A 12,118-nucleotide genomic window follows, 5' to 3' on the forward strand; every position below is an offset into this window, starting at 1 on the left:
GATGGAGGATAGATCGCGTTCCGGATGGACGGATATGTTCGGATGATAACCCTTATTAGCAAAGAAAGGCGATACTCCGGTAGTAGCACTTGGAGCGTTATTGTAGGCAAATTCTGCTAAGGGAAGTAGTTCCGACCAGTTGTCCTGTTGATAATTGCAATATATCCGAAGGTATTGTTCCAGGGTTTGGTTGGCACGCTCGGTTTGTCCATCCCCTTCCGGATGATATCCGGATGTGAAGTGGAGGACCATATCCAATGCTTTTCCTAAGGATCGGAAGAAGTGGGATACAAACTCTGTACCGCGATCCGAGGTGACATGGGACGGAACTCCGTGCTTGGAAAACACATGAAGTAGGAATAGACGAGCGAGATCCGGAGAGGTAATGGTATCGTGAGTCGGAACAAATATTGCTTGTTTGGATAAACGATCTATGATAACGAGGATGGCTGTAAAGCCTGATGAGTCCGGAAGTTGCTCTATGAAATCCATGGATATGGAATTCCAAGGCTTTTCCGGTATGGGTAGTTGCTTGAGCAATCCGTAGGGTTTATGTCTCGGAACCTTGGCTCGGGCGCAGGTAGTGCAGGACCGGACGTAGTCCTTAACATAGGTGCGTATACCCGGCCATGTATACTCGCGTCGGATGAGGTCTAGGGTTCGGTTTTGACCAAAATGTCCGGATAAGGGGTGATCATGAGTATTACGGAGGACGCGAAGTCGAAGGTTATCGGATTCTGGGACATATATACGGTTGTCGCAACGGAGGAAACCCCTATCGTCCACTGTCCATCTCGGATCTGAAGGTACCGGAAGATGGTTGGTTGCAATAGGGTCATTAGGAAGTGCGGTCAGGATGTCTTTCCGAAGGTCATCAATATCCATTAGAACAGCTGCTCTAAGAACCGGAGTTGCTAAGGTTGAGGCTCGTAGGGACGAAGCTAACTGTTCGGACGTGAATACCGGACGGAAGTTATGAGGGTTAACTCGAGCGTAGTCCTTATCCCCCTCTTTGGGATAGACGTCCCAGCGTCTAGTAAGGGAATCCGGTTTAACTCCGAGTTTTCCGGGACGGAAGCGGATGACAAGATTGAACTGATGGAGGAATTCCGACCAGCGGGCCTGACGGCGAGAGAGGAGTTTGGTAGTGGCGAAGTACTCAAGGTTCTTGTGGTCCGTGACAACATCTACAGGCTCGGCCGAGCCTTCTAGATAATGTCGCCAGGTCCGGAAAGCTTCGTATATAGCTAGAAGTTCCTTATCGTGGGTGTCATAGTTAAGTTCCGGAGCGGTTAGCGTTCGAGAGTAGAACGCTACCGGACGAAGCTCTGAGTCCGGACATACTATGGATAGTATTCCAGCTATAGCGTAGTCAGAGGCATCGGTTTCCACAACTATAGGAACATCCGGCATCCAGTGCGTAAGCACCGGAGCCGTAGTGAAGGCTTTCTTGAGTTCTTCGAAGGATTTCCGACATTCATCGGAAAAGTTCCACGGAGCATCCTTGCGTGTAAGCCGTGTTAACGGAACCACGATATCCGAGTAGTTGAATATAAACCGTCTATAGAAATTTGCGAATCCGAGGAAGGATTGGATATCCTTGACTTTCCGAGGTTCCGGCCAGTCAGTAATAGCTTGGATCTTATCGGACGACATAGTTAAGCCGTCCGGAGATAGGAGATATCCGAGATATTCAACGGAGGTGGAATGGAATTCGCATTTTTCGGGTTTGGCATAGAGACGATGTTTACGGAGTCGACGGAGTACTTCTCGGACGTGTTGCTTGTGGGACGCAAGGTCATGGGAATAGATGAGGATGTCGTCCAGATATACGATAACGCATACATCCAGCATATCAGCAAACACGCTATTGACAAAGCGCTGGAATGCTGCTGGAGCGTTAGTGAGACCTTCCGGCATCACCAACCATTCATAGGAGCCATAGCGCGTTCGGAAGGCAGTCTTCCATTCGTCCCCTTCCGCTATCCGGACAAGATGATAAGCGGATCGGAGGTCGATTTTGGTATAAACTTTAGCACGGCTCGGAGAGTCTAATAGGTCGGCAATGAGGGGTAATGGATATCGGTCTTTCTTAGTGATCTGGTTGAGTCCACGGAAATCCACACAAAGGCGGAGGGATCCGTCCTTTTTCTTGACAAATAGGACCGGAGCTCCGTGAGGAGAGGATGAGGAGCGGAGGAGTCCAGAGGCAATATTTTCATCAAGAAACTTCCGGAGGGCTGCAAGCTCGACCGGGGATAGAGAATAGATAGTTCCGAGGGGAGGACTAGTTCCTTCTTCCAGATCTATGTTCAGATCATAAGGACGATGTGGAGGAAGCTGACCAGCCTTTCCCTTGTCGAAGACATCCGCAAACTCGTGATAGTCCGAAGGAATTTGGGATAGATCCGGAGGATCGGACGATAGAGAAGCGGATCGGAGATCGACACCGGATGGTCGAAGGTATATACTGAACTGGACCGATCCTTCTAACTTGCAGGCCCGGCAAAAGGCAACTGCATTGATTAGGGATATATTAGGAACAGTGTTATCAGCGGAGGGTACGGATGTAGTCGGAGGAGGTATGGTTTCCGTCGGAGGAGGGATATCCGAGGACGGAAGTGACGTCGGAGGGGTCGATGGCATTCCATGAGATGTCGTCCGGAATTCGATGCTGCCCAAAACCCAGTCAATCAACGGATTGTGTCGGGTGAGCCAGCTATATCCAAGAACGATAAAACAAGATGAATCCAAAGGGGTAACGTAGAACGTATCAGAGGTGACTACACCGGACGGAAAGCGGACGGACAAATCTATAGCTTCGGAAATAGTATTATTACAAGTACCATCAAACAAGCGGAGCGGAATCGTAGGTATCGGATATGTAGGGATTTTAGTGTTTTCGGATGAACGCAGTATCTATGAAACAATGAGAAGAACCACAATCTACAAGAGCTGGAAATTCGGATACGGATGGAAGTAACGGAAGTGAAACATATGGACAGAGGGAAGTCGGATCCGAGAGCGCGACAGCGTTGAGTCTTAACTCCTTTGTGCAGGCAGAGTCAACGCGACCCTCTTCCTGCACGGAGCTAGGAGAGTCGCGGACTATTTTTTTGTCTCAGTAGAGACATCCGGTTTGACTTCCGGAGCGACTACTGCAGCGCGGCCTTTGGCAGCACGCGAAGTAGACTTGGTGCATTCCCGAGCAGTATGACCGGGTCCACCACAGAATAAGCAGAGTTTCTTGTCCATCCTTCTCTGCCGCTCTTCGGACGTTAACTTTCCGTCCTTACCCAGCTTGGAAGTAAGATCCGGAACCTTAGGAGCGGACGAGTTCGAGGACGCGGATGGCTTTGTAGACTTCTGATCATTGGAGTTTCCGGATTTGTGATTTCCGGATCCGGACGTATTGGAGTTCGTCCGGTCAGAAGCAGATTGCTTAGGGGTAGTGGATGAAGTGGGTTTAGCTTCTCGAGAGATCTCTCCCTTCCGTTCCCAGTATCGGGCGTCGATAGTCTGAGCGAGGACTTTGTATTCGGAAAGAGTAGAGGGTTTACCCATGCGACTGATTTCATCCTTGATACGGGCCGGGAGTCCGTTGTAGAATTGGCGTCGTAAGGCTCCGTCGCCCCAGCCACGAACCTGTGAAGCAAGACGCTGGAATTCCACAACGTACTTGTTGATGCGCTGTCCATCGCGCATGTGGAGCTGTTCGAGCTGCATTTCTGCATCACCGGATGGGTCATGAGGCCCGAAGTTGGCTTGGAGTTCAAGCATGAACACGGAATAGTCATCCATCCAATCCGGATGGTCGTCCGAATCATCGGACAGGAGATCCGGTTCAAACCATTCAAGGGCCATACCCTTAAGGTAGGATTGGGCGAAGTTGACTTTAGCCCTTCCGGTACGGAAAGCCTTAGGCTTGCTCTGGAAGTTAAGCTCACACTGGACAAAGAACGCACGGAGCTTCCGTGGTTCGGATCCGTCGAAGGTATCCGGTTCTCGGACCTTGACTCTAGAATCTTCGGATGCGGGCGCGCGACGATTATTGCGAGCAAGGTTATCGATGGCTTCTGAGAGTCGAAGCATAACGCGGTCTTGTGGGTTTAGACCGTCATTTTCATCATCCTCAACATCCGGATCATCATCCGGATCACCACCGTTATCATCGGGTGGATTACCAGGGAAATCATCATCACCATCATCGGGATCATCATCGTCCGGAGGTCCTACGGCAGGAGTGCGTGTTGGGGTTTCCGGGTGTCGACGATTAAGGAGTTCGGATATGGTTTGAGCGGTTCCGTGGGCGCTAACACGGCGCTGAGAGAAACTGGTGAAGGTGTTGACTATAGGTGTCGGATCACGACGGAGGGAGGTTAGTCCGACCGCGTGCAGAGTTGTTTGTGTCTTGGTAGGAGGCATGATAGATGTTAAGTAACTCGGAAAGGTATGAGTTCGAATATACTGTTAAGACCGTACTCAAGTAGTATCGGATCCGAAGGGCTTCGGCCTCAGCTCGTGCGCTGTGCCCCTTTCCCGAGTCTTGCCCCTTATTTCAGAGAGCTAAAGTATCGCGTATATAGAGTAACGGCCAATCCGGATCGGATCCGGACTAGAAACTAACGGGTGAGGACTGTCCGAAGACAGAGGCGGATATGTAGACTATAGGAATCTATCCTAAGTCTCGGAGTAGACAAGAGTAGCGTACTCAAGTCCGGATGGATAACGGAGGGACTCAGAGTCCAGACGGAATGAGTGCAATCTAAGATGATATTCGAACTGATCTACTACAGCGCATATACAAAGGTTTATATACTACGGATAGCTAACGGAATGATCAATAAGCAAAGGTGCGAGGCTATGTACGAAAGTATAAGCAAAGTCTAAGTGGAGCGTATTGGTAAGTTGGATGGATCACGAATCATGAACCGGGAATGAAGTACAAGTAAAAGCGGATTCGTAAGTGTAGCGGATCAGTAAGCATAGCGGATCAGTAAGCATAGCGGAAGTAAAGGATAACCGGTATACCGGTGTACAGGAATACCGAAAGGAGATGAACGATAGTTAGAGTTATATGAACAGGAAATGAAATAAGAATCAAAGCGGATCTGTGGACCGGACGATGGATATGTTCATCGGATCTGGATCGGATCTGAGATCCAGATCATCGGATCTGTAGATCCGGATATCGGTATCTGTACCGGATATATGGTATATGACATGGGATCTCCCAATGCTGAAATATTGATAGGCCTATGGCACCAGGTTGTGATCTGCCAGCACACTGTCATTTTATTATAAAATGTATCTACTCTTACATAGGTAGCTTCCAATGGCAGACTCCATAATCACTGACTTTGCTCCAAGGTGTGATATTGTCATAGCAACTATTAGCAAGATGCTGATGTTCAACTGAATATGTCTGGCTTTAGATAGCCAGCTTTTGATGGTGAAATATATAATTACTGACAGTGTGCCAGGGTATTATATTGAGTGGTAATGGCATACCAAGATGTTGATGCATGATCAAAGATGTCTGGGCAGCTTTCAATGGCAAGACCTGTAATTACTGACAGTAGGACAGGGTATGCTATTGAATCATCATAACATATCAAGATGCTGATGTTCAACTGAATATGTCTGGCTTTAGATAGCCAGCTTCCACTGGTAGGATCTAGAATCATTGACAGTATGGCAGGGTATGCTATTAAATCACCATGGTATATCAAGATGCTGATTGTGACCAAACACATCTGGGCAGCTTTCAATGGTGGAACCTATAATTGCTGACAGTATGGTAGGGTATGCTACTGAATCACCATACCACGTCAAGATGCTGGTGTTCGACTGAATACATCTGGCTTTAGATAGCCAGCTTCCAATGGCAGGATCAAGAATCATTGACAATATGGCAGGGTATGCCATTGAACCTTCATGACATATCAAAATGACAACTTACGACCAATCAAGTCCAAGTAGCTTCCAATGGTGGGATCTATCTTCACTGCCAGTGTGTTGTTGAATTGCCAGGCCATATCAAGTTGCTGATCTTCGGCCAAAGACATCTGGATAGCTTCCAAAGGCAAGATCTATAATGGCTGACAATATGGCAGGATATGGTATTGAAATATCGCGCCCCATCAAGATGATGACTTTCGAGTGATCACATCTAGGCGGCTTCCTATGACAGGCTCTATCACTGATGTTAACTGAAGATGTTGTATCACATAGATGGAACATTTATCGATTGCATTATGATTCGCATACCCTTATAGACATATATGGCTATGATACAATAATGAATTACGTAGTGTCAGTACTTGTAGTTGCTCGTTCTCGCAATGCAGCTCGTTTTGCGCGAATTTTTGACAATGTGCTGTTCTTGCTGATACTGCGCTGTGAAGAGGATGAGTTGGGAAAAATTCGACTGTGTAAGTTGTCAATTGAGAGATTTGTTGTGAGGTTGAAGATACATATTACGAACCATGTCCACCACGTCATCAACTCAGCTACTTCCTCACTTTCATCGGGATCCTCCAGCAGGTCGAGAATACTGTGATAGAAATTTTCGGAATCGGTAACCATGTCTGTGCGCGAGAATACAGACGACAAACTTAACGAAAATCGAACCTAGAGAAAGAAATATCAGCGGGGGCAGGTATACAATATGAAATTTTCTGCATGCCTGTGTGGCAATATAGGCTAAAGATCCTTTCGTTACGGACTTCATGCCGTGAAGGTAGGCATTGCCGGAACATGTAGCTTTGGGCTCCCTATCCATGGAGCTCGGAGACATAAAAACATGTTTGAACCCCTACTGAGAGATAATATGTTGAGTCAGATCTTTATTGCCAACACTTGCACTTACAAATACGAGTATCTTGCTTTTCAGCAAGCCCTTCCATGGATCCTCAGGATCGTAATCACACCCAGCATACAAGAACATGGGCCACTGGTCTCCACGAACTGCGGTTTCACCGCTTTTGAGGCTCTGCTTGGTTCTGGATAGTGTTACAAGGGTTGGGTGATTAGATGACAAGACTTACTCTGCATTCGACCAGTCAAGCCCAGTGGGACAGAGCAATGCACTGGTAACCTCATGATTGAATCCACGATCAGACTTGATGTTTCGGGAGAGGGGTGGGATGACAGCCTGTCCTTTGGGCACAAGCCATTCGAGGATGGCAGATTTGAGGGGTCTTTGTGTCATCTCCTCGCGCAACAGAAGCACCTTTACCTAGCTGCAAAGCGCTGAGTATGACAACCTTCCGGTATGGAAAACTGACCAATTCTCCCGCATGGATAATGTCTTCCTCCTCGCCATTTGTCAGACGGTCTAGAAGTCCAGGATACGAATCTACTAGCTCAATAAACACCTTGTGTTCCTGTCGTACGCTACCATAGTCCTTTAAGCGCTGGCGGTATGTCATTGTCACGATGGTACTCACTCTGCTGGATAATCCTCAATGGGAGAGTCCATCAACTCTTCGAGTTGGAGTATTCCTGTAGTCAGAAGTGCAGGATAATTGCAGAGTGCAAATACTGTCCGGCCAAAATGGCGGCCATGAAGAACAAGCGGATTAGATGAAGTCCTGACGAGGACAAGTCAGGAAGGCTGTAGCTCACCTGAAAGGGCACTTACGCCTTTTTATGCGGTCCCAAACGAAGGGCTGAACCACTACGCTTGCGCGAAGGATTGCTGGGAGAGGGATGGTTCTCGTCACTACTCATACTAAGTTGAATAAGCGATGTACCATTAGTAGATGTGGGGCTTTATATGTGCACACGGAGATGAAAAATCCTCGCCGTCCGAGCACCATAAATATTGTAAGGATAAAACTGCACCTTCCGAGCGCCATAGATATTGTAAGGATAAAACTGGGCCTTCCCAGCGCCATAGATATTGTAACGACAAAACTGGGCCTTCCCAGCGCCATAGGTGCCGTAAAGTAAAGCAAACCTCGTCATCCTGTTTACCTGACATGCGTAGTCATCGTTGCATGTAGATACATAAATGATATGCTTACAATTATGAGGTATTATCCCCCGCGGGACAGCTCAATGAGCGCATCTTTGAATGATACCTTCAACTGGGGGAGCGCTTATTAGTAATTAATAAGTATATGCAGTACAAAGCATACTGCTAATATACACCACATGATAATCGTAGCAGGGAGTTTTTTTGTTAAGTGACTATTGTATAGGTATTAGTTTCTAGTTGGTGAAGTGTTGAGAGTTGGGTAAGTTCGAAGTCATTTCTCCAGGTTCTAGTTAAGTGTAAATTCGACGGCCCATAAGTTAACCAAATGCTTGATTTTCAAAAAAAAATCTGTGCAAGTCCAACAACACCAATTTATATAGCTAGCTATCATACTAATACTAGAGTGAAGTATGATGAAAGTTGGGAAGAGGATCGTTGTGTGAAAAGAGCGTGCTAATATAGTGAACAACTACATTATACTCATTCAGTATATCAAGGTGTCCTTCGCATAATCACCTTTTTTTCTCTCCCAAGTCTGGGCATGAGTCCTATATTTAAATGTGAACATGTAGAGTAGTACATGTGATCGTGATAGTATGTGTTTAGCTCTGGCTGGCTGCACGTTTCTAGTCCTGCAGCAGGGCCTTTACTGTCACCACCCAAAGCGATTGTAGTAAGCCAGGCCACACTATATTGTGTGGGCATGACTTTAATTCGACAAATATAGTATATGATAGAGGTCTCGGTCCACAATTCTCAGGGACTCAATGCTGTTGCGCTTGTCAGTCCATTGTGCAACTGAAAACCACAGCTCGCCACAATAGTATCTAATCCAAAATAGTGATTCACTATAAATACTGACTTCGCGCTGTGACAATCATACCAGCGCTAGGCGCGTATGAGTGTCATAGGCACATTTGCCTTACCTTGAGGAAAGGAGTAAAGCGCTAGTCACCAGCGCTATTCAGCTCCCAAGCTATCCACTTTGGAACTGCTTTCTCCCATAGCGCGCTGCCCGGCCTGACACCTAGGTATTTCCGTCCTCCCATGTTCCTGCCTATGTCCACCTACCTCCGCTGGTGCATTATTTTTCATTAAACGTCGCTACTCATCAGTTGCAGGTCTTATTACATGCATCCTCGTGTTCCGCTGCGCTGCATGTCTTATTACCTGTCGCTACATTGTGCCTCCATCAGTGTCGCTACTATTCTTGCCTACGCATTCCCGAACTTTTATGCAGTATGAAAAAATGACCCGTCGCACATACAGTACAGTACTTCCCTTCCCCGGACCTTTGCTGGTGTCGGAGTCACTTTAGTCGCATATCCTAGTTTTGGTGCAATCGATTCCGCTCTTGCCAATCTCTCTGATTGTGTGTCGCTTGACTTGCTTCAAGTGAACGTTGCTAAAGTTCCTTCATAAGTTTGATCTTCACAATGTCAGGATCGCTGTGGTAGTCGAGCTATAATCTAGTCGCTATCAGGCATTCCACTTGCACTATCATACCTTATCCCTCGCTTTCCCTTCTTTTAATTTCTTCTCGCTGTCGCTAGTCGGACATCGCATAGCGCTATCACATAGGACAACTTGCATAGCGCTACTTACTTATATGCACGTTTCTCTGTCGGAACTCACTTGTCGCTAGTCGCTGATCGCTACAGCGCTACTCATTAGTTTTTGGTCTTAGGTCGCTATAGGTTATTAGCCCTTCGCATCATCGCTACCCTTGCATATTTGAAGGGAGTTGCTTCAATAGGCGTCCTCTTGGGTCGAATATTACACTCGCGCCTATTTGGATCAGTAGCGCTAGTTCTAACCAGCCTAGTCACTATTTCTCTTACACAGCGCATTAGCAGGTCTTCTTTCTCCTCCTACTACCATACCTCGACACCATTACTAGTATATAACGTAGAGAACATAGAGTCTAGACTATCGAATAGACATTGAATGTATGTGAAAAATTAAGTTGGTTGTAATGCTGAGGTTGATAACAGACTATACAGAACCATGTCCAAGCGTGCCGGACTTCACGTTGGATCCAGAGGTGACGAACCATCTGCAAAGTGACACAGGACTGCTGAAGGTAAGTTGTATCATACCATCAAGATCGTTATTGACGAGCACGATATAGGGGATGATGCATTACCACCAGCACTGTATGATGCCTGCTGCATGGGACATTCTGACACAATTCCTTACTTCATCTATGTCAATGTCTGAGATGGATGACATGCTTGTATCTTATCTTGGCGATAGATACCATGAAGATGACTGGGTGGAACCTCGACGTCTCTTATTCTCCGGCGATGGAAACGACGCTGAATCTTTGAGGAACCTCAAACTCTCTCAAGGTAAAGTACGTGCCTGATTCACCAGAAGATTGTTCCGTGGGTACCTCTGCATCAAGGACCAACGGTTCCTTGTCAAGCTCGCCTGTTCGAAAGTTGCTTATGCGACCAAAAGTAAGTCAGTCACGGCTGGTAATATTTGTGAACTAAACAGCAATTGTAGGCTACAAATTCTACCTCCAAGATTGGGGAGGAGGAGATGGAGAGTGGATGGACACTCACGCATTTGAAAATCGTATAAGCAACCCAAAGTAAGTGAATGTCATGGTGATATTTCTGTGAATTAAACAAATTCAGACTAAGAATTCCTTTATCCTCGATATGGCCAAGGTTGGGGATGATGATGAGGAGGAGGAGGGGGGGAGGAGGGGGGAGGGCTATGGGGATGGCACATCTGTGGGGTCTGCGATGGTTACGCGCTTGGCAAGACCGTTGGCAACACAGAAGTTAGCTGCAACCTTCGACGATATGGCCACTCGGTTTGAGCAGAATCAGCGCTGCTCGTCACAAGGCTGCGAGAATGCCACTCACGGAGTTCCCGAAGCCAGGATGTATCTGGTTCACGTTCAAAGTAGGTTTACTTCTCGATCACGCAGTATATTGCTAATTTATCGTAGGAACTACCACTGAATATGTCACCTCACACCTTCGAAAGAAAGGATTCCCGTGACCGTATCAGCTTGGGCAGCTGGCCAGCTGTACGTGGTGGCGGACAGTCCAAAAAACAGTCGCAAAGTCCTTGCCCCTCTCACTTTACCTGGCTGTAAAACAGTACACTCTCGTCACGGAGGAAGAACGTGGAGCTGTAGAGCGTTCACAGTCCGAATTTCCTAACCCAGCGTGGGTGAGGGTTAAGAACGGCCCGTACAGGGGCGATACAGCGCTGGTCTTCGAACAGTTACCAAATGGTATCGTCGCGATCTTAATTGTTTCGCGAGACATGCCCTATGCCATGCCTGGCAGAACTCGGGCGTTGGTTGAGCAATCTCGCCTCCCAAAGAACAAGACTGTGTCTGATGTCATTCATGACGATCAAGTGGTAGGGTGGAAGTTTAAAGGTGAAAGCTACTACTGGGGCTCCTTCTGAAAAACTTTTACCGTGACCGACTAGAACTTGTCACATCCCTCATATCAATGACATTCATTGCACCTGGAGTCCGGATGGGACAGAATCTTCATGAAAGAAACTGTGATAGCATTTTCGATGCAGTTCCTGCGCGTGGGCGATTCAGTCAGGGTTGTCACAGGCTCTCTTCGTGGAGAGCTTGGGAAGGTTGTTTCTACTGACCATACTGTCGGTTCAGTATGCTTGGAATCCGCCTTCGATGGGCATAAACGGAGGTAGAAGTTCCTCTGCAGGACATAGAACACATCTTTCAAGTCGGTGATACTGTAAGAATTGTGGCCGGCTCGTATTTTGGCCTGGAAGGGCACATCATCCAGATGCGTGAAGATTATGTCATGTTTGTCAATACGGTACCAATGAAGAGGTAAATCTCTATTTTTAATTTTGAACTATCTAATACTGAGTTGTGCATAGATTGAAGTGTCAAAGTACTACTTAGATGGGCGTCCATTGACTCACACACTTACCTCACGGTTGCCAACACAGCAATATTTTGAGCCCTACGAGTCTGACTCAATCCAAATCGGGGATTATATAGAAGTTCAGGGGGAAAGCACAAGGGGAGACATGGCATCGTGGACTGGTGTGCTAAGGGGGACACTGATATCTGGTTCAAGGATATTTTCACTTCGAACAACGTAGAATTGTCAAGCATATCAG

The 12,118-nt window shown here is 47.0% G+C and overlaps 2 protein-coding genes across 2 annotated transcripts; one reads left to right on the forward strand and one right to left on the reverse strand.

The window, feature by feature from the left end:
- Positions 1-6,306: 6,306 nt before the first annotated feature.
- DFJ58DRAFT_718858 (uncharacterized protein) lies at positions 6,307-7,734 on the reverse strand (the record flags this gene model as incomplete). The annotated part of the gene is made up of 8 exons (XM_041384539.1): positions 6,307-6,430; positions 6,488-6,633; positions 6,689-6,817; positions 6,872-7,004; positions 7,050-7,213; positions 7,290-7,398; positions 7,452-7,595; positions 7,646-7,734. 8 exons carry the CDS (start codon positions 7,732-7,734, stop codon positions 6,307-6,309), a joined length of 1,038 nt encoding a protein of 345 aa, XP_041237703.1.
- Positions 7,735-9,959: 2,225 nt separating this feature from the next.
- Positions 9,960-11,419, forward strand: DFJ58DRAFT_734303 (uncharacterized protein; the record flags this gene model as incomplete). Its single annotated transcript, XM_041386464.1, has 8 exons — positions 9,960-10,067; positions 10,116-10,335; positions 10,361-10,446; positions 10,496-10,567; positions 10,630-10,778; positions 10,828-10,903; positions 10,950-11,030; positions 11,105-11,419. The coding sequence occupies 8 exons, from the start codon at positions 9,960-9,962 to the stop codon at positions 11,417-11,419; spliced, it is 1,107 nt and encodes a 368-aa protein (XP_041237704.1).
- Positions 11,420-12,118: the final 699 nt, after the last annotated feature.

This window comes from Suillus subalutaceus (genome assembly GCF_016647625.1).
Source record: "Suillus subalutaceus strain FC151 chromosome Unknown DFJ58scaffold_171, whole genome shotgun sequence".
In the NCBI taxonomy this organism is placed as follows: domain Eukaryota; kingdom Fungi; phylum Basidiomycota; class Agaricomycetes; order Boletales; family Suillaceae; genus Suillus; species Suillus subalutaceus.